A 21,511-nucleotide genomic window follows, 5' to 3' on the forward strand; every position below is an offset into this window, starting at 1 on the left:
CGGGACTAGGAGAACCTCTTGATTCCGAGACTCACGCGCACCACTGGAGCCAGGGGGTGTGGCCAACGTGACAAGAGGCAGGGCCTGGGAGGGTCTTGATGACTGGGCGATCAGGCGGTGCTGCGGGCAGCCCGCGACAAGGCCGGGAAGATGGCGGCCTCCTGGAGGCTGGGCTGTGACCCTCGGGTGCTACGCTACCTCTTGGGCTCCGGCGGCTGCCGAAGACTGGGGCTGGTGAGGGGCGCTTCCGGATGGTCTTTCGGTCGCGGAGCTAGTTGGAGATGGCTTCACAGCACGCAGTGGCTGCGGGGTGAGTGGTCGGGGCTTGCTCAGCTTCTCCGTGTAGCTGAGTAATGGGCCTGGGTCAGGGGCTTTTGGATTCAAGGCCCATCTGGGTGTGGAAGTGCCCGCGGCTCCCGGTTCCTAAGGCCTTTTCTCGGGGAGAGGTCCGCTGACTTGGCCTAGTGCATGCATGCCGCGAAGGGTTTTTCTTGGGAGTTGGGAGAACTTGACTCCATTCCTGGGCCCCTGGTTAGTGTGGCTTCTCTGTGACCTTGCCTTGGAATTTGGGTTATTTGTGACGGGCGGAGAGAGGTCCTAAACGGCTTTCTTTCAAGCCACTTCCCAGTCTCAGGTTCCCCTAAAGCTGTCAGGGTGTCGAAGCTTGCTGAGATTCAAAAGCCACTGGTAGCCATTCTTATTCATTCTCTTGGCCCCTCTCTATTGGGAGATCTTTTCTTCCAGGCCTCTCGGGTTGCCCCGCGCGACGACAAGCAAGAGACTTAATTTGTAAATACCTATGACATCACAGACGTAGGTCGAGAAGAATGTTTTAAGCAAAACATGCGCGTGAAAGAGTGGAATATTAGGAGGGGAATCATACCAAGAAGTTATTACAGAAAGTAGGCATTAAGTAATGACATTAACAGAATTAACATAATTCTTTTAGTATTTAACAGGAGGTAATATAGTATGCTGGGCATTATTTTTCTTTACATGAGGGTGGGGGGATATGGCTAACATTTTTTGAGTGTGCTGTATTACCTGCCAATCATCTGGCACTTCACAGTCTGAATTTTGATATAAAAAATTAGGGGTAGTAGGCATTGCTTACATATTCTGAGCTACCTGAGACTCAGGAAAAAAAAAAAAAAGTTACAGAGTCACACGGTAAGATGAGTACACTGAGATTTTAAGCTTTGGTAATGGGAACAATTTATTTCAGTTTCTTCAGTTGAATATTTCATAAAATACCTCTTGGTGTAGTGTTTTTTGTTTTTTTTTTTTTAAACTGTGTATAGAATTCCCTGTTTTCCCTTTCTCCATTTTGTGAAATATTGAGCTTTCCTGTAGCTCCCAGATATTCTGTCTGGGATGGAGCTCAAGTTTTGATATTTTATGGTGGTGTTTGCTGGGCTACACTTTAAGACTCACTACCTTAGAAAATCATGACATAGTCAAAGCTCAGTGTTGCAAATAATTTAGGAAGGTATCCTTTTGTTTTCTTTCAAATTTTTATTTAAATTCTAGTTAATATAAAGTGTAATACTGGTTTCAGGCATAGAATTTCGTGATTTATCACTTATATGTAATACCCAGTGCTCCTCATAACAAGTGCCCTCCTTGATGCCCATCACCCGTTTTGCTCATCCCCCACCCTCCTCCCTCCATCAACCCTCAGTTTGTTCTGTATAGTTAAGAGTCTTTTATGATATGCTTCCCTCTCTCCCTTTTTTTTCTTCCCATGTGTTCATCTATTTTGATTCTTAACTTCCACATGAATGAAGTCTTACGGTATTTGTCTTTCTCTGACTGACTTATTTCGCTTAACATAATACTCTCTTGCTCTATCCATGTTGTTGCAAATGGCAAGATTTCATTCTTTTTGAAGGCCGAGTAATATTCCTGTGTGTGTGTGTGTGTGTGTGTGTGTGTGTGTGTACACTTTATCCATTCATCACTTGATGGACATTTGGGCTCTTTCCATAATTTGGCTATTGCTGATAATGCTGTGATAAACATAAGGGTGCATATGCCCCTCCGGATCTGTATTTTTGTATCCTTTGGGTAAATACTTAGTAGTGCAATTGCTGGATTGTGGGGTAGTTCTATTTTTAACTTTTTGAGGAAACTCCATACTGTTTCTTAACCTTGTTTGGAAAACATTCTTTTTTTGTTGTTGTTTTTTAATGTTTATTTATTTATTTTTGAGAGAGAGAGATAAAGAGCAAGGTCGGGTCAAGAGAGAGGGAGACAGAATCCCAAGCAGGCTGTGTGCTGTCAGCACAGAGGCTGATGCGGGGCTTGAACTCACAAACTGTGAGATCATGACTTGAGCCGAAACCAAGAATTGGACGTCTAACCTACTGAGCCAACCAGGCGCCCCGGAAAACAGATTCTTTAGAGAATCTTTGAATGCTTTAGACTCTCTCTACAGAAAAAGGAACATAGGTGGTTACAGACCGAAAGGTGCATGCAGTTTCAGGGGTTTTCTTTAGAACCTGTTTAAGGACTTCTGCCTCTGGAAACTCACTTAGGCCGTCCTTATCTGATGCATCATGACATTTTTTTAAAAATTTTTTTTAACATTTATTTATTTTTGAGAGAGAGAGAGAGACAGCGTGAACAGGGGAGGGTCAGAGAAAGAGGGAGTCACAGAATCTGAAACAGGCTCCAGGCTCTGAGCTGTCAGCACAGAGCCCGACGCGGGGCTGGGACCCACGGACCGCGAGATCATGACCTGAGCCGAAGTCGGACGCTTGACCGACTGAGCCACCCAGGCGCCCCAGATGCATCATGACATTTTACCTACTCCCCTGCACACCATGAACAACTTGGCTCACTTGGCCTGAACATCATCTGTAAGAGGGAGATCACTATATCTCATGGAAGCTAAGTTTCCCAGCTCCTCCTTCCTTCATGTATAAGGACTCTGGTGATTATATTGGGCCACCAGGATTCTTTCCCCATCTCAACATGAGCTGTTTAACAACCTTAATTCCTTCTTCAAGCTTAATGCTCCCTTGCCATGTAACATTAATGTATTCGCAGGTTCTGGATGTTAGGATGTGGGACATCTTGGAGGAGTGGGGCGTGGGAGGCAGGGTTGTTATTCTGCCTACCTCAGTAGCTGACAGTGTTGTTGGGTAGCTTTAAGTTATTTGGAAATCTTGGGTTTTTTTTATTTTCTAATATACGGAGCTAAAATTTGTCTCGTAACTTTCCACATACAGGTTTTTGTTTGTCGTGGTAGATACAGGTGGTGGTCCTTGAACAATTTATTTTACAAAGCATGAATTACATGGTGTTGGCTTGTTTTTCTCTGAGCTTGTTAGAAATTGTAATTTCATAAAACTAAACAGCTATTTGGTAACCTATAGACTATAGGAATTAAGTACACTTACTGAATAATTTCTCTTTTCATACATCTAATCCAGGATCTTAAACTCTGTCCGTGGGAGTCATACTTGGATTATTGGTTTCCTTAAATGGTGTTTGTTGGCAACATTTTTATGAGCAATGACGTGTGTCCCATGCTTAGTGCCATCTATGAATTAGGAAGTGGACCCTCATCAGCCACCATACCACATCTGCCAGCATCATGATCTTGCACTTCCAGCCTCCAGAACTGTGAGAAATAAATGTTTATAAGCCATCCGCCTCAGGTATTTTATGACAGCTGTCCAAATGGACTAACACACTGGGCAATGAGGTCACTACCTCAGAGCACATGTTCACAAGAAGGGTACACGATTGGGGGCGCCTGGGTGGCGCAGTCGGTTAAGCGTCCGACTTCAGCCAGGTCACGATCTCGCGGTCCGTGAGTTCGAGCCCCGCGTCGGGCTCTGGGCTGATGGCTCAGAGCCTGGAGCCTGTTTCCGATTCTGTGTCTCCCTCTCTCTCTGCCCCTCCCCCGTTCATGCTCTGTCTCTCTCTGTCCCAAAAATAAATAAAACGTTGAAAAAAAAAAAAAAAAGAAGGGTACACGATTGAACAAAATTGGGTCTCTTCCAGCAAGAAAGGAGTCGGGGAAGTGGGTTTGAGAAGAACATGTAGCACCGAGAGCTTACTATGTACCATGCACCCTTCTCAGCACTTTACATGACTTAATTCACTTAATACTCTCAGTGGCTAATGCTGTGCTCTGGTGATAGAACTCCAATTTCAACCCGGCTCTGCCTGACACCGGAACCTGTTTCCTTAACCACAGTCTACCTCAGTGTCAGGTGGTGGCCCGGCCGTAGCCATCAACAGAACGATGTCAGCATGCTGAAGCTGTGTTCACCATGTTTATATTCTGTTGTGAACAACCTCCACTTTTTTTTTTTTTAAGTGAAGTGAGAGCTATTTTAGTAATATCTACATTGTGAAATAGTATTTCAGTGATAGTCGTGATATCATTTTTTTAGAACAGTTTAACCGTTACAATTCTAGACTGACTGTATAAAGGGTGGCAGAACCCTTTAAGAGTTAGAGTATATGTTAATGTCCTCCTATCTGCAAGTTTCTAATTGATATACAGTTGCCCCTCGAACAACATGGAGGTTAGAAGCATTGACCCCTCCCACCAACGCAGTGGACAGTCCATGTATAATTTTGATTGCCCCAAAACTTAAGTACTAATAGCCTGCTGTTGACCAGAAGCCTTACCAATAACATAAACAGTCAGTGAACGCATATTTTGTGTGTTATACGTATCATCAACCGTATTCTTATATACATAACTTTTTCTTAAATGTTTTGGTACTTCTAGGCTATGTGGTTTGTGAGTTCTTTCAAATTGTTGCAGATCTCCAAAAATTTTCCCAATATATTGATTTTTTTAAAAATCTGCATGTAAGTGGACCTGTAAATTTCAAACTCATGTTGTTCAAGGGTCAACTGTCCTCCTGAGTGTGCCTAATTGTTAATGTCTTGACCTTCATTTGCCTTTTAAAATTTTTTTTTTTCAACGTTTATTTATTTTTGGGACAGAGAGAGACACAGCATGAACGGGGGAGGGGCAGAGAGAGAGGGAGACACAGAATCGGAAACAGGCTCCAGGCTCTGAGCCATCAGCCCAGAGCCCGACGCGGGGCTCGAACTCACGGACCGCGAGATCGTGACCTGGCTGAAGTCGGACGCTTAACCGACTGCGCCACCCAGGCGCCCCGACCTTCATTTGCCTTTTACAGCCAATGTGTAAATCCCCAAACTTATGCATGTGTCCATTTTTTTGCTAGACTCTTAAGTAATGGTTTCTTTTTGTCCTGTTCCAAGATTGCAAAATAAATGGATTTAGGTAGAATTTTAATTTTATAATTTAATAGCAAGAAGACCAGTATTGCAAGCTGAAACCTCTTCTGTCGTGTTCAGTTTCTCCCACTCGGAGGAAGTATTTCCATAGCCATGGAGTACCTACAATTCTGGCCAGCTTCCTTACAGATGCACCATTGGATACTAAGTGTATGAAAGAATTAGCAGATTCTGTAAACAAAATGGAGGGAATGATTTTATTTTATTTTATTTTATTTTATTTATTTTTGTACTTGGTAAGCAGTGCATTTACTATAGCTAGTGATCTGCTCAATACTTTGCTGCAATCAAGGGCTTTCTTGTATTACATGAAAAATTTTAGGGAAGAATTAAGGTTGGCACATTTCAGGAGAACTTCCTTGGGATTGTACTAGTGCTAGGTTTTAGGGGAGACACAAGTCTGTTTGAAAACTGATTAAAGTTATACCACTTCTTCAGAAAAATTTGTACGTGCAAAATTTTCTATGTAGTTTCAGGAAACTTGTGGATCTCCCTGTAATTTATCTATAAACACCAGTTAGTCTCCAGCCTATTTCCATAAACATGTCTGTCATTTCCTACAGAAAATAGTGCTATTTTGCAAGGATATTTACCATACCTGAGAACAAGAAGTGAATGTTTTTGTATAGGGGTTCCCATTATAAATAAATGGCTAGGGAATACATTTATATAAAGCCAGTTATTTGGAAATCTTGGTTCGAACTATTTCTTTAAATAGAGTGACCTCTTCTGCGGGTTGAAATTTTTCTAATTACTTAAATGCTATTCTCCTAAATCTTCTGTAGGGTCCTGCAGGGAATAGATGGCACCGTAAAAATGGGTAATTGAGGAGAGTTTACTAGGTGACTACTTTTTGTGAATTCCGGGTGTAGAGGTGGTGCTGTGCTGCGGGGCTATTTAGAGCAAGGTGCTGAGTGGCATCGTGAAGAGGCATGGGAAGGGGGCAGTTGCTAGAGCTGGAAAGGAGGGAGCCTGCGGGGAGGATCCTGTGATGGAGGTGTGTCCTTCAGTTGAAGGATCAAACCAGCCCAGGTGGCTACACACGGAGGGAGCTGGGGAAGTAAATACCTTGACCACCCCCCTCTCCGCTCTCCCTTCATCTCCTGCTTCTACTGCCCTGTGGCTGAACCCCGGTGGGTTCAAGGCACAAGGAAGCGTGTTGTTGAGGCACACACAGTGGTCTGGGGAAAGTCGAGGGGTAGATTTAGAAGGGCAGATGGGAGATCTCTCCCATCCCCTCCTGCCTCACACCCTTCAGTCATCTCACTTTGTACTTTAGGTGAGCACTGAAATACCAAGTACTGTATTGTTTATAAATATGGTGGCTGTCATGCTAAGAGAGGGGAAAAGAGCAAGTATAAGTTCTCTGGATTGTGTCCTGAGGCCAGTGCCTTGCACAAGAGTAAGCACAGGGTCTGTGTAACTGACTTGATGTTTAATGGGATTTTTCTGTATACGTTTGAACAACTGGATAGGAATAGAGTCTATATCGTTTATAAGGCTCTTTGGGCACTTCATACAGGTAGAAAGATTTTGTTTTTGGAGCGGTGGCATCTAATTTTGATTTTTGTTATTTCACTTGTATCACAATTAGAGTCATCCCTGACTCCTTTCATATGGCACATCTAGTCTATCAGAAATTTCTCTTGACTCTACCTTTGAGATGTAATCTGACCACTCCTCACCAACTAGCATGGTCCAAGCTACCATGATCTCTGCTCTAGATTATTGCGAGTGTCCCAGTAGGTATCCCTACCATTACCCTTGGCCCAGTACAGACTGTTCTCCATGCAGCTTTCACAGTGCTTTTAAATTATAAATTAGATCATGCCAGTTCTCTGCTGCAAACCCTCCAAGGCTTCTTATGAAACTCAGTCTGAGATCTGAAGTTCTGACTGTGGTTTACAAGGCCCCATATGGTAGGAACCCTCCGCTCCCTGACTTCAGCGGGCCGCATACCTCCTCACTTTCTCACTCCATTCCCGTGCGCTGGCTTTCTGTGTGTTTGGAACATAGCAACAAGCATACTCTCTGCTCATTCTTTGTGCTTGCTGTTTCCTCTGTTTAGAAGGCTCTTCCATCAGATATTTGCATGGCTTCTTCCATTCAGCTCTGCTCATTTTATCAAAGGAGGCCTCTGATCAACTGATAAAATAGTTCTTCCACTGTCACTGTATTCCCTTACCTGCCTTTCTTTTCTTATTTCTTATCACCACCAGACACGTCATGTTTATTTTCTGTCTCCCCTCTTTAGAATGAAAACTCCATGAAAGCAGGAATTTTTGTCTGTTTTCACTTTTGATATCTCCAGCCCCTAGAAGAACACCTAATACTTGGTAGGCTCTGAATAAATATTTGTTGAATAAACAAGTGAATGAACAAACAGGTGTCCTTGTCTTTCTCCTTTCTTCACTCCACTCCTCTGCCATGAAATGATCTTCCAGAAATGCCTCCCATTTCTCTCTACCACTGTTAGAACGAAGGCCAGACATTTGAAGATCTAATGGAAGGTCCTAGGTGCCTTTTCAGTCTCTCAGGCCAAGCGGTCTCAGTGAGTAAAGGAGAACAGGTAACACATTCATGGGTAGCTTTTTTGGTACTTGAAGCCCCTCTATTTTAATTTTTCTGCAAGGTTTATAATGGCGACCCTGTCAAAGCAACTGTGCAGTGTTATTTTTTTCTGTAAATTGCAGATTTGTGAAGGTCAGCTGTTTATGTGGAACTGCAAACAAGTTCAGTTTTTAGTTGTGGTATTTGTCTTGCTCAAAAATTCTTTCATAGTTTTCCATTGCAGTTTAAATAACGTCAAACCCATTAACGAGGTATTCAAGTTAAGCTATAATAGTGCTGTAACATACGTTTTTAACTTACATGCCCACTTTTTATGTTCATTCTATTCCACTCTCCAGGCACTCTGAACTGTAATTCCCACTCCTTCTGTGGATGTGATGCTCTCCTCACCTGGAATGTCTGCTCATTTTCTCACTTTGTTTTTTTTTTTACCTAGCACAAAGTTTTTAAATTAAAAAAAAAATTGTAGTAAAATATACATAAAATTCACCATTTTAATTATTTTTATGTGTTCAGTTCCATGGCATTAAATACGTCCACATTGTTGTGCAACCATCGCCACGGTCTTTATCTCTAGAACTTTTTTCATCTTCCCGAACTGAAACCCTGTGTCCCCTAAACAAAATCTCCCCTTTCCTTTCTCTCTCCTTCTTTCTATCACTATGAATGTGCCTGTTCAGAGTATCTCATGCAACTGGAATCCTACATCGTTTGTCTTTTTGTATTTAGCTAATAGCATAGTGGCTTCAGGTTTCATCTGTCCTGTTGCCTGTATTCCAATTTCATTCTTTTTTTAAGGTTGATCATATTTCATTGTAGTGCTATAGCACATTTTGTTTATCCATTCATCTGTCGATGTACATTTGGGTTGTTTTCACCTTTTGGCTGCTGTGAATATTGCTCCTGTGAATATGGGTGTACAAAATCTGTTCCAGCCCCTGCTCTCAGTTCTTTTGGGTATATACCCAAACATAGGAGGCCTGGAGAAAATGGTAATACTTCTGTTTAATTTTTTGAGGAATCCTATGGGTTTCCATAACTGCTGCGCTATTTTACTTTCTCCCCAACAGTGCACAAGGATTCTAATTTCTCCACATCTTGCTAACACTTGTTTTCTGGGGGTTGTATTTGTTAGGATGGGGTGTGTGTTTGTTTGGTTGGTTGGTTTGGTTTTTGATTTTTTTGATAATAGCCATAGCAGATTTTTTTTTTCCTTTCTTGATCAGCCGAAGTCTCAGCTTTCATTGCTCTTTAGTACTCTTACAGCATTTTTATCTACTACCCTCTAGTACTTGTGTATATATCTTGACTTCCCATTTAAACTGTAATCCTTTTGAGGTCAAGATTCTGGTCTTATATTGGTCTAGGACTAGGATAATGGGAGCTCAGGAGGCATTTACTGAGAGCCTGATTTGCTCCTTAGCTTTGGTAGTGAATGTTATGACAGCACCACTGAAGATCAAACATTTGCTGATGATTTTTTAAAAATGGTCATTTATTTATTTTGAGAGAGAGAGAGAGCACAAGCCGGGGAGAGGGGCAGAGAAAAGGAGAGAGACAATCCCAAGCAAGCTCTGCACTGTCAGCACAGAGCTGGACACGGGGGTCAAACCCACAAACCATGAGATCATGACCTGAGCAGAGATCAAGAGCTTAACCGACTGAGCCACCCAGGTGCCCCCACATTTACTATTGATTTTAATGAGAATTTGGTTTTCAAACGTACACTACAGTTAAAATAGAGATCAAGAGCTAGTGTATTGTAGCTGTGAGAACGAGGCCAGGTTAGGTGAAGGAGAGAGTAGAAAGGAAACCTTCGTGTTTAGGGTTGAGATGTGAAAGGAACAGTGAATCTGTTTTTCATTACTTGAGGAAGGAATTGTAATGCACGATATGGTAATACATATAGCCAACTCCGGATGTGTGCGAGTTCACCCTCTTAACCGTTTCTGTGCTACCTGTCAGTAATAATTAGCTAACGTTTTTGAGACAGACTGGCTGTTTGCCAGCCCCACCCCCACCCATGAAGACTTTGCACGTGTTAACCTTATTTAGTCCTTACAAACTGTTCTGCAGAAGAGGCAACTGAGGCACAGAAGGAGTAGGTGACTTGTAAGTGGTGGATCTATACTAAACCTAGGCGGTTTGGTTCCAGCGCCTGTGCTCTAAATCACTATGGTATGCTGCTGCCGCTTGTTAGGATTTTTATAAAATTAACTAAACATGTTTATTAAATAATAAAATATTTACTTTAACACAGTAATACATGCCTGTAGTTTAAACAGTCAAATAGTACTGAAAGGTTATAACAATGCAGCAGATCTCCCCATCTCTCCCTGCTCTCCCAGTCTTCTTTCTTATAAGCAATAGGTTTCGTCTCTTAACTTTGTTCCAGCGTTTCTTCGTCTCCCTATTTCTGTTTTACATATTATCTGTGGATGAGTGCTGGTCAGTGCCATCCTCTAGGTTTTCCCTCTCTTGTTCGTCCAGTGTAGTTACTTTGCAATTCTTGGTTAAATCCGCATTCAGTGTTTACACTGAATACATCTTGAGATTGTCCTATATTGTCCCAAATTATCATTGTTACCTTTCTTACTGTTGGCTTTTCCTGTATTGTTGCCTTAAAATTTTTTCTTTAGTTTTCTCTGATAACTATTGCTGATTCATCCCGCAGTATCTAATAGCTTCTCAGCACAGCTTGCCGTATTGTCAGTCACATCAGATAATCTGCTAATTTCTTTATACACTTCCTGTCTATCCCCACATGTGTAAGTTGATCCTTCATTCTAAAGGTCTTCTCTTTTGCCTTCTCCAGAGAAACAGTCTCCAGTGTCCCAGTCTTCTGTTGAATGAGGATGGGTTGTTACCCAGCACTGGACTGCAGGAGGGGATCCAGTTAGCATTCAGATAGCATTCCCCAGTTCCAAAGGTCCTTGTACAGCTGGTTCCTGGGCGTTTGGGCAATTCTGTTGCATGAACGGGTGATGATCTCAGCTTTCCCCACTGCTGGCTTAGGATTCAGCTTACTGGAATCTCTTTGGACAATAATTACTCATTTCTTTACTTTTCTGCCTCCAAATTTGTGTGCTTTTACTCCTCCTTTTTGCCCTGTCCTTGTGGGGTTTATCCAAAAATAACCAAACAAAAGTACTTTTTTTGTTTGTTTGTTTTGTTTTCTCAGTGTTAGATAAGTTTTGGGCACAGAGTGAAATTGGGTAAACTTACTAGAGAAAACTATTAAAATGTAGATTATAAGAAACAAAAGAAATAAAAAGCACGTATATACCGTCACCAGCCAGAGAACCACTGGTGCCATTTTGGAGCACATCCTTCAGTCCGTGTGTGTACAAGCGAAGCAGGTGGGAAATGGATGATGCCGCATATACTGTTTGTGGGCCATCTTTTACCACGGCAGCACCTGTAAATGCCATTTTCACAAACTATTACGCATACATTTTCTGTTGTCCATTGACATTTTCAATTTATTCTTACACTGGTACTACACCTAAATCACTGCTTGAGTAAAGAAGACTTCTATGACAAGTACTCATTTTTAAGAAAATTTGCTTTAGTTACTTCATTCTGTGTTATCTCATCCAGCCTGCAGGTGGCACAATTGTTTTATTTTTAACAGAAATTCTAAAGGTTAATTATATGTAATGAGCTCTTGCATTGGAAAGAGAGGCGCTTAAATGAGCAACATCTCTTCCTATTAGAGAAGAAGCAAATTAGTGTTAAGAACAGGGAGGCGCACTAAGAAAGTATTGAATTATTTATTTCTTCATTTGGTCTATCTTCACGATTTTTTGTGTATTTGCATAATAGTCCCTTAAATGGACCAGAGCCTGATGCTCAAGCAATATTCATATGCAAACTGCTGAATTTCCTTAATTTCTTTCCTCAGAGTGATAGGGCTTAGATCTGCTTCATATTAACCACAAAGCAATCTGTTCTGCTTTTACATTTTAAGAGTTTGCATATATTATTATTATTTTTTTTTTAATCTGGAGATCTTTTAGAGTTGATGTATATATCATCAGTTTAAAGCTTTGATATAATTACTGAAGTATGAATGTTTTGTTCTTAGGATAAAAGAAGTTCTTTAGGGAACCAGAAATAGAAGTAGATTAGTGTACCTTATTTGAAATTGAAGACAATTATTCTGCAGAAAGATTGAAAGACCAGATTTGAAGAAATACAGGAATTACTTAGAGAAACTGCTGTAAAATTCAGTGATTGATAGATTGCTGTGTGCCTGATAACGACACGGAAGGCAGCAATATACTAAACAAAAAAGGTTGATTGTGTCATTCTATTAAAGAAAACAAAAGATTAGAATAGTTCTAGTGAGGGGCGCCTGGGTGGCTCAGTCGGTTAAGCGTCTGACTTCGGCTCAGGTCATGATCATGTGGTTCGTGGGTTCGAGCCCCGCGTCGGGCTCTGTGCTGACAGCTCAGAGCCTGGAGCCTGCTTTAGATTCTGTCTCCCCGTCTCTCGGCCCCTCCCATGCTCACTCTCTGTCTCTCAATAATAAATAAACATTAAAGAAAAAAATAGTTCTAGTGATTTTTGAGGCTCCACTTTTTAAAATCATTATGTTTTAAATATAAACTGGAAATGTACATTGCCACGGTCCTCTTTTTTTAATTACAGAAGGACTTCACAAGCCATTAGCTATAATTTGTTAGTTTGATACAAAGGAGTAAAATGCTAACACTAAAATGACTACCAGAGAGTTAAACTCTAACTAAAATTTGTGTGTATTTTTGAGTATTAATTGAAATAACTGGTAGGACCAGTGGAGAATAAAACACGTTTCCTTTATTCTTATTCATAGTTGTGCCCAGTTATTAGGAAATGTAATTGGTTCTCATTTCGAGGCCTCCTCAGTTCGACAGGAAAAAGGTAGAACAGACTGCTGACTGGAATGGAAAGAGAAACTATATTTAATTTCTAATGAAAGTAAAAATATTAGGTATAGGCCAAAATTCCAAGAAGTCTAGAAAAGCCCATACTATCTGAATAGAATTGATGACAGCCATAAAGGGCAGGTATTAATTATGTGCAGCCTGTCATTCAAAGATGATATGATTGCATACTTGCTTCATCACTGGAAAAAATACATATGGAAAAGGTATGTATAATGTTCCAGTTGAAAGAGGATACACTAGAATGAAATACGTACCATTATTAGTAAATTAATGTTTATGTTTTGACGTAATTTTCTGGCATGAGAATCTGAGGGTAGATTGGCTAGATTAATCAGAAAATACATTGCACATTTTACTTTCTTTAGTAAGCTGGTGTGATCAATCAAGAGATAGTACCAAATATGAGACATGTCCAAAATGTCTTTCTTTGTCTTTTATCACCTTCACTTCAGAGCAAAGGTAGTGATCTATTATAGAATTGTTATATTTTATTGTCATTATTCAGAGAAGCGATTTCAATTCATCCTTGAAGGGTGGCTGTATGAGGAATGATTATGTTCTTTTTATTTTTAAAATATGAAAATTTTTGAGTTCTTGATGTGGTAATTTGGAAAATAATACTTAATAAATACAAAAGTTTCATAATATAGTCCTTAACGTCAGGAATAATGGAAATGTGAAGGTCTCGTAGGTGAGAGATTATGATAGGAGTTAGAATCAAAATAAATATGAATTGTAACATGGCAACTAGAACGAAGGTATAAAAATATTGAAGTGAGATTTTGTTTTGGAAGACTTGATTTAGGGTTTGTCGTAAATTAGAATCTGGACGTAGAATCACTGAAGTCCATTTATATTGCTGCTCTGAAGTGGAATCTATTTGCTATAAATTTAATATATATGTGATTATGAATAATTCTGTCTCATAACACCAGCCTTCTTCTTGATGGAAGCAATGTATTAGGACTTTTTTTTAAAGCTGTGTTTTTCAAGAAGAGGCTGACCTCTTATCGTCATGCTATTAGAAGGTAATTTTTTTTTTTTCCAAACCCCCTTTGTCACTATGAACTTAAAAAAATTAAATGCTGAGGCTTGGACTTGCTTAACTTTGTGAAGACAGATGTTTTTGTTTTCTAAATCAAGCCGTGAAAAATATGCAAAAGGCATACACAACATAATGTAGGGAATTAGAAAGCTCATTTTATTGTTTCCAAATGTGATTAGTTTGTCGAGCGTTGAGCACTTTTTAAGAATTCTTCCAATTAAGCATAGGCTTGTTAAGGGTTCGGGTGTGGAGGTGCATCACTAATGTTAAGTTTGCCTGTTGTGTGTTGTGCTTTCCCTAAATGCACTTCCCCGAATTCTAATTTACTTCAGAATTTAGTACTCTGATGTTTATAGACAACAGTGCACTGGGGTTGTACATAGTAGTTTGCGTTCTTTTCTACCCATTCAGTATCTTAATGTGCCTTTTTTAGTCCATGAGGACTTATTTCACTACAGAAAAAATGCAAAGATTTTTGTAAGCTGTGTTACATTCATGGTTTGCATTTCAACTAAACCTAGCTTGGAAGTTAAATGAAACCGTTTTTCAGTGAAAGTTCTCGAAAGACATAATGCACAGGAGTTGATGGCTTGTGTTCGTTCACCAGTCTCTTCTGAGATAACTGTGTTTTAACAGTAAATCAGGTGTTAATAAGAAATAAGTGACTTAATAATAAGTCAATTATTAATAAATAATAAATGAGGATTTATCAGGAGTTAGGAAAGTCATTGTGGCTATTTTTACTCCGTTATTTTCAAGATACAATGCACTTAATGATTACTTGTTTTCTGCTACATTCAGAATATTCATTGTCGGTACGAAAAGTGGTTTCTCAATGCCCGAATTCTTTAAGCCTAAGGTGGGGAAAGGGCTTATTGGGATATTTGACTGAAGATATGAAAAATGTTCACATGGACTTGCAGTGTCTGATTTGCTGTGTTTGAATTTCTGGGTGAAGAGACAGTGATTAATTAATCTATATTTGTGAGGATCATCAATTAATGATGAAAGGTAGTACCATGTAGTAGAGGATAGCCTTGAGGTTTAGGCAGGAAGAATTCGAATCCCTTAATCAATGGCTTGTAGTTTTCTCATTGATGAAATGGGCATATTGACTTAGAGTTTGGTTTGGACTCCACCATTGTTGGGGTATAACGAGTGATAATTCTACTTTTCTGTCCTTAGAGTTTGGTGCCCATTGAGAGAGAGGCAAAAAAGTCAGATGGGGATCAAAGTCACAGTTTTAATGCTGGCGGTTTTGTTGTATTGGAGAATGTGACTTAGATCTGTGGCCCTCTACAGTTAGGCTTCTCAATATCACCCTATATTTTTTCTTAATTTTTTTTGATGTTTTATTTACTTTTGAGACAGAGAGAGACAGAGCGTGAGCAGGGGAGGGGCAGAGAGAAAGGGAGACACAGAATCCGAAGCAGGCTCCGGGCTCTGAGCTGTCAGCACAGAGCCCGACGCCGAAGTCGAAAGCTTAACCGACTGAGCCACCCAGTCACCCCAGTATCACCCCATATTTAGACTTTGGGCTTTCGTTTGAGGAGAGTTCAAACACAAACACACATACCTGAATTGCTTCCTCACACCCAGTGGACCCTGATGGCAGAAACAGAGGTAGGCCTGCTCTCTGTCTTTGAAAGGCATGTGCATTTATGCCTAGCACAGGAAGCGCTGAAAGAAAAATGCAAGTTCCCTAAGGAAGGCAATTCTTAGATAAAATGAGGAAGAAGCTGAGGCAGGTATGTGGGCTTGGTGGAGAGAGGACAGAAACTTCCCTCCAAATGGTTCAGAGATGGAACTCCTTTACCATGAAGCTATAGGAACTTTCCCCTTGAAGTCACAGTAAATTATTAATTTCCCAAAGGATATATTTAACCTCCTTTAACATTAGTGTTCAGTTCCCTTGCTTTTAACCCTAAAACATCAATGGGTGGGGGGGGGGGGTGAAAAAAGAAGAAGCCCTTTTCTGTGCTCTTCCTGATTTGAAATATTACATGTGCTATGTAGTGTTTTGCTTTTTTGGGTCAGAGAGTTGAATAATCTGAGGATAGAATAGGTTCTGTGGAAGGTTTCAGGGAATGTAATTTCTTACCATGGCTACTGCTGATAGCTGGAATATGCTGTTAACTGTTTTATTAGTATAAACTTTATGTGAACTTAATGTGCCGACTGTGTGCTCTTTGAGTGTGGTCCTGGACACTGGACAAATGTAGAGACTGTGAAACTGTGTCCCTTTTAGACTGTGAAGCTGTGCTTCACCGAATGGTGTACCTTTTGGGGTCCCTAGTTAAATTGTGGTGGGGAACACAATCTGAGGTCGATTTAACCATGGAGGTTCGCTTGCCTGGTCATCTTTGACAAGGCAAATCTTGACTTTAGTGCTTACCAGTAAGAACCTTTGATTCTTGAATAGTGTGATAGGAGAGGGAACTAAAAAAGACAGTTTCTTAAAGTCTAATCTTGATTACTTTGTTGTAGGTTATGAGAACCCTAGTTTTTTTCTTTTTTTCTTTTTTTTGTTATTTATCTTTTCCTTTGATCATTTTACTTGTAAATATACATACATATACATGTACATGTATATGTATATACATATATATATGTATGTTGCGGTAACAAACATGAAGGAGAAGGAGATGAAACATAAATCAACTTTTTTTTTTTTTTTTAATCTTGTAAGCATCTGGTTTGAAAATACACAGAGAGGACTGGGGAACTATGAAAAACGAGTTGAAATATTCTGTAAGAGTGTTATTTAAAAAAATACATAAGAATTTTATGCTTCCATGCCATTTACTGGACCCTGAATTTGACCACTTGGGAGTCTTAAGTTTTGGAATATTTTCCTTCTCAAATTGAATTTGATTTTAGAGTATTTGGCCTTTTAATTGATGCCTCGTGAGGGTGCATTCTTTTTTTGTGACTAATCTTTCTTTTTTTTTTTAATTTTTCAAAATGTTTATTTATTTTTGAGAGAGGGAGAGGCAGAGCATGAGTGGGGGAGGAGTAGAGAGAGAGAGAGGGAGACACAGAATCTGAAATAGGCTCCAGGCTCTGAGCTGCCAGCACAGAGCCTGACGCAGGGCTTGAACTCGGGAACAGCGAGATCATGATCTGAGCCGAAGTCAAACGCTTAACTTACTGAGCCACCCAGGCACCCCATCTAATATTTCTGTTTTTAAATTCCAGTTGATCCCATTAAGATACTGATGCCATCGCTGTCTCCTACAATGGAAGAAGGAAATATTGTGAAATGGCTAAAAAAGGAAGGTAAGCAAGTACTCTACTAATGCCTTGTGTTATTTCATCACTTGGGGTTCTTTTCCAATCAGTTGTATTATACAGTACATGAATTAAATCATGTCCTCCGCTCATTAATCTAAGTGTTTTTAGATAAAATTTTCCCATGGCAATATAATGTAGCAAAGGTTTTCTGATTCAGCCTGTATCTTTTCACAAGCAGAGAATGGCAGAATATTTTGGGGTTTTTGTTGTGTTTCAGTCCTTATACTTAGCTTTTAGTTTCAGCATCATAAATTTGTTGATCTCCTTATGTTAATCTGTGGCTTTATGATGATTCTGTGTATGTGTGTGTGTTTTTCCTGAAGCTAAGCAAGTTGATTATGAATGTCATTGGCAAGAACAAATAAGTAAGGATAATAAAGAAAGCTCCCAAAAGAAGAGAGTGGAGAAGGAGTCTAGCCCTGCTAGATAGTAAGTGTGTTATTATGCCTCTGTCATGCAGGGACATGGGGACAATTACTGTGAAGGCATCTGGAGAAGGAGACTTTATTTTTCTGGTGGCTGCTTTCTTTTCCTTCTTTTGCCCCTCTGGTCGCTGCCATGTGCGATGGTAGAAAACCTGCGCCCACGCGGGTATTGACGGGGGGACAGCTTCTTTCAGCCATCTTTCCCTGGGCTTTACTTGGTGTGCAATACATTAAAGTTTTGTGGAGGAAAGAGGATGCGTCTCCAGTCCCTATTAGAGGTTGTTAGAGAAATGGACCAGATGAGTTCCCCGTAGCCATTACTATGCTTCAGCTTGAGAAATAGTGAACCAAATGTTAAAAACAGAAAGAGGGGAGCAGAATGGATGACATGGCTTGGGATGCTATGTCTGATTCCAGAGACCGGCCCTGGCAAGGACTTCTAGGATGTCTGTATGTGACTCAGTGGGCACAGATGTCATCCAGGCAAATGCTGGTATTGAGTGGTCTAGTCTGGTGCTTATAAAATGGCACTGAGAGAATTTAGGTGGTAGGCAGGAATTCAGAGTGTGACAGTTATGCTATGATTCCAGGACACTCCTGGTGTCACTTTTGTAAGTGATGACAGTTACGGGGATTGGGAAGAAGGCTACAAGTATTCACTAATGAAACATAGCCAAATTGGCTTGAGAGTTTTGAGAGAAAGCCCCCTTTCTTTGAGGGAGACTAGGAGTGCTAGGAAAGGCAATAAGATAGGTTACAGAATGGACCTCACGGCAGGAGCTTGGGACTATGGTTTGGGCCAATATGGAGGCTAGGAGGTATGGTACATTGAGGCTACCCAGATGACCATGACTGGTCTTGGCCACGCTAGAGACCATGCTTGGTTGGAAGCATTACTTAATTCCGTTCCTTAGTGGGGAATATGTCTGCATTTTGATACTTCTCCTTCCCCCGTTATGACTAGCATAGTAATTGGAACACACCTGCCAGTACGGTAAGTGGTTGATCAGTAAGTGTATTAGCAGAGGGAAGAGTAAGCTAAAAGCAGGCGGTGTGTCAGGGATCTAAGAGAGCTTTGCAGATGAGGTACTATTTGCCTTGGTCCTTGTAGAATACTGGGGTTTTATTTAAAAAAGACAGAAATAGGGGCGCCCAGGTGGCTCAGTCGGTTGAGTGTCCGACTTCGGCTCAGGTCATGATCTCACGGTTTGTGGGTTCGAGCCCCGTGTCAGGCTCTGTGGTGTCTGTTCGGAGCCTGGAGCCTGCTTCAGATTCTGTGTCTCCCTCTATCTCTGCCCCTCCCCTGCTCATGCTCTGTCTCTCTCTATCTCAAAAAAAATAAATAAAAACATTAAAAAATAATAATAAAAAAATTTAAAAAACAGAAATAAACACAAAAGTGAGGAAGGACATGGGTAATGTAAATGATTTGGCAAGACCTTGGAAGTGAGATATCACGACATATATTTTGGCAACAGCAGGTAGCTCAGGCTGCATTAAGGGTGCCGCGTGTGTGTGGTCAGATAGGTTATAGGAAGGAACATCGATACCAATCGTCAGTGTGTCAGTCTGGGAGGGTCCCTATCCTAAAGCCAAGGTATCCACATTTAGGGTTATTTTATAGGAAGTGGTTTCTGTGTGCTTTTTTGAGCCTTGTTAGTAGCATTACACTGAACGGAGCGGGTCCTCACAGCACTCTGGTATCAAGAGCAAACTATAGGTGATTTAAGAGCCCTCTTTGCCTGCTCACACTTGAAAAGTCAACCCTGAGGACTTTCGGTCAGTATGACTATCTAAAGAGATGGGGTAGGGCCTCTGCTCACTACTGGATAAAAAACTATAAAACAAATTTCTTAATGGTAAGTAGCACTTAAATACAAGAAAAGGGAGTCACCAAATGCCCGCAGCATCCATAGTGGTCGGTGGGAGTTGAAGCCATGTGCCCCACTTGGCCTGAGCTGGAAGAAGAATAAATGAGAGTGGGAACAGGTGTTTTTGAGCGGGGAGGAGGGAAGGAAGAGAAATCAAGAATTAGGTTTAGGCTTTGACGTGGTAAATTTGAGACGCTTATTAGACATTCAAGCAAAGATATTGAATGGACATCTGGTTGTACGATTTGAAGTTCATGAGTGAAGTCATCAGCATATGGATGGAATTTAATGCCATATGATAACAGGCAAATTCATTTGTTTGACTTGATATGGAATAAGAATGCCTACTCCCTTGAAAATTTGCTCTCATAGGCATGTCCTCATGAGGCTTTGAGGTTCACATTTATAGTACTTGCATTTTCTGGAACTCACTGGCAGAGGTAAAGTGGTTCTGGGCTGATAATCTTCCTGGGTTACCTGGCAGAAGCCGTTATTCTGGAAGGACACAGCCTCCAATCCAAGCCATACAAGATTCCCAGATAAAGTCCCACTTACGAAGAGTTCACAGTCTCAAATTTAATATTGTACATGGAAGCAGTCTTTTAGGAGCAAGGGTCATGAGGCATAACAAGTCTCAGGACTAGATCTCCAAGGACTTAAGTTAATTGGAATTATTAGATACACAGAGATGTATGTTTGAAATGGCTAAACATGTAAGAGAAGGAGTTGAAAATATGAAAAGAGACACTCTGCAGAATGTCTAGGCAGATTTGGAAAGGACAAACAGAACTTCTAAGAATGAAAAATATTGTCTCTAAAATTAGAAGAGAAAAGCTCAAGGTTGGGTTGAAGTGTGACTGAGCAAAGAATTAGTGAACAGAAGTCTATCCTGAGAAGATTAGCTTACATGCAGCCCAGAGACATAAAGCAGTAGAAAATATGAACAAGACTTTGAGACATGGGGAATAAGATGAAAATCATCCGGTAATCCAATAGCAGGAATTCTAGAAGGAGAAAAGAGAGAATGTAATTTTCAAGGCAAAAGTAGCAGAGAATTTTCTAGAATTTGAGAAGGACATATATCACTAAATGAAAGAGCCAGTGCTTCATTAAGAAGCACTCTGAGCAATTGGCTCTACGTGGCTGCTATCTTTTAAAATAATTATCAGTATCTAAGAAAGCTTCACCTTTATAAATAATGGAATCAATTGGCATCTATTTTTAGGTTTCTTGTTCCTGATGAATTACAGAGCTTTGGCTATTTCCACATTCAATATGACAGAGTGTTGGTGTCATTACATAATGATTCAGACACAGAACAGCCTTTTAGGGTTATTATAAAAAGATTAAATTTCTTCACATTTTGAGGCAACTAGATAAGAAGGATTCTTTGGAGCACATTTGTCTTTCAGACTTCTAGCTCACTGGCAATCTGGTAAGTTATTCACATCCATTAGAATATGGAGAGTATGATGAAGAGCCAGGAGACATATGGTCTCATCATTCTGTTCTTTTTTCCTTTTGATTTTACAATGTGCCGTTTTCACATAGGAAGAGCCAGGATATGCTTTAAGCCCCTGGAGCATGTTTCCCTGAAGGTTGCTCTTAAAATTGTGTTCCGCCAACTGAAGAGAAATGTTTGTTTACTGATAGACTATAAATAATTGAGAGTAATCTTAATCTTTGGTCCAAAGATTCAGTAATTCGCTGTCTTCTTTTTTTAAGTTCCATGTTTATGATTTAATTGTGATCTTTTGAGCGTAACTTAAAACTTCATTAATGTTTATGTACTGTACACATGTGACTGTATTTCTAAGTATGTTTGGTGCTCGATACATTTATGATCGCTTGGTTCAGTCATTCTGTATTAAAAACATATTCATGCATAAAACTTTATGCCATTTTTTCTTATTAGCTGTGTTTTAAAAAAATTATCTTGAGATCTTTTTAATGCATGATCAGTGTTATTTAAAACAATGAGTTTAGACCTTCAGACATGAAGAGGACTGAACGTTTTTTCATAGAAAAGAATAGTGTTTTGTCTAATTATAAATCTAGTTTATTTTTAAGCAAAGACTA

General features: G+C 40.2%; 1 protein-coding gene across 4 annotated transcripts in view; it reads left to right on the forward strand.

Moving 5' to 3' along the window:
* The first annotated feature begins 50 nt into the window (after positions 1-50).
* The window catches only part of PDHX (pyruvate dehydrogenase complex component X), a 73,992-nt gene continuing 52,531 nt past the window's right edge, over positions 51-21,511 (forward strand). For 2 of the 4 annotated variants that reach the window (XM_045484933.1, XM_045484934.1), the window contains exons 1-2: positions 61-310; positions 17,041-17,121. In XM_045484933.1, coding sequence (XP_045340889.1) covers positions 151-310; positions 17,041-17,121 — 241 coding nt within the window. In that variant the 5' untranslated portion in view covers positions 61-150. Of the gene's footprint in view, positions 311-17,040; positions 17,122-21,511 lie in introns of all 4 variants that reach the window. The other 2 variants (XM_045484935.1, XM_045484932.1) reach the window with 2 other exon arrangements.

The sequence above is a fragment of the Leopardus geoffroyi genome, chromosome D1 (assembly GCF_018350155.1).
Source record: "Leopardus geoffroyi isolate Oge1 chromosome D1, O.geoffroyi_Oge1_pat1.0, whole genome shotgun sequence".
Lineage (NCBI taxonomy): Eukaryota > Metazoa > Chordata > Mammalia > Carnivora > Felidae > Leopardus > Leopardus geoffroyi.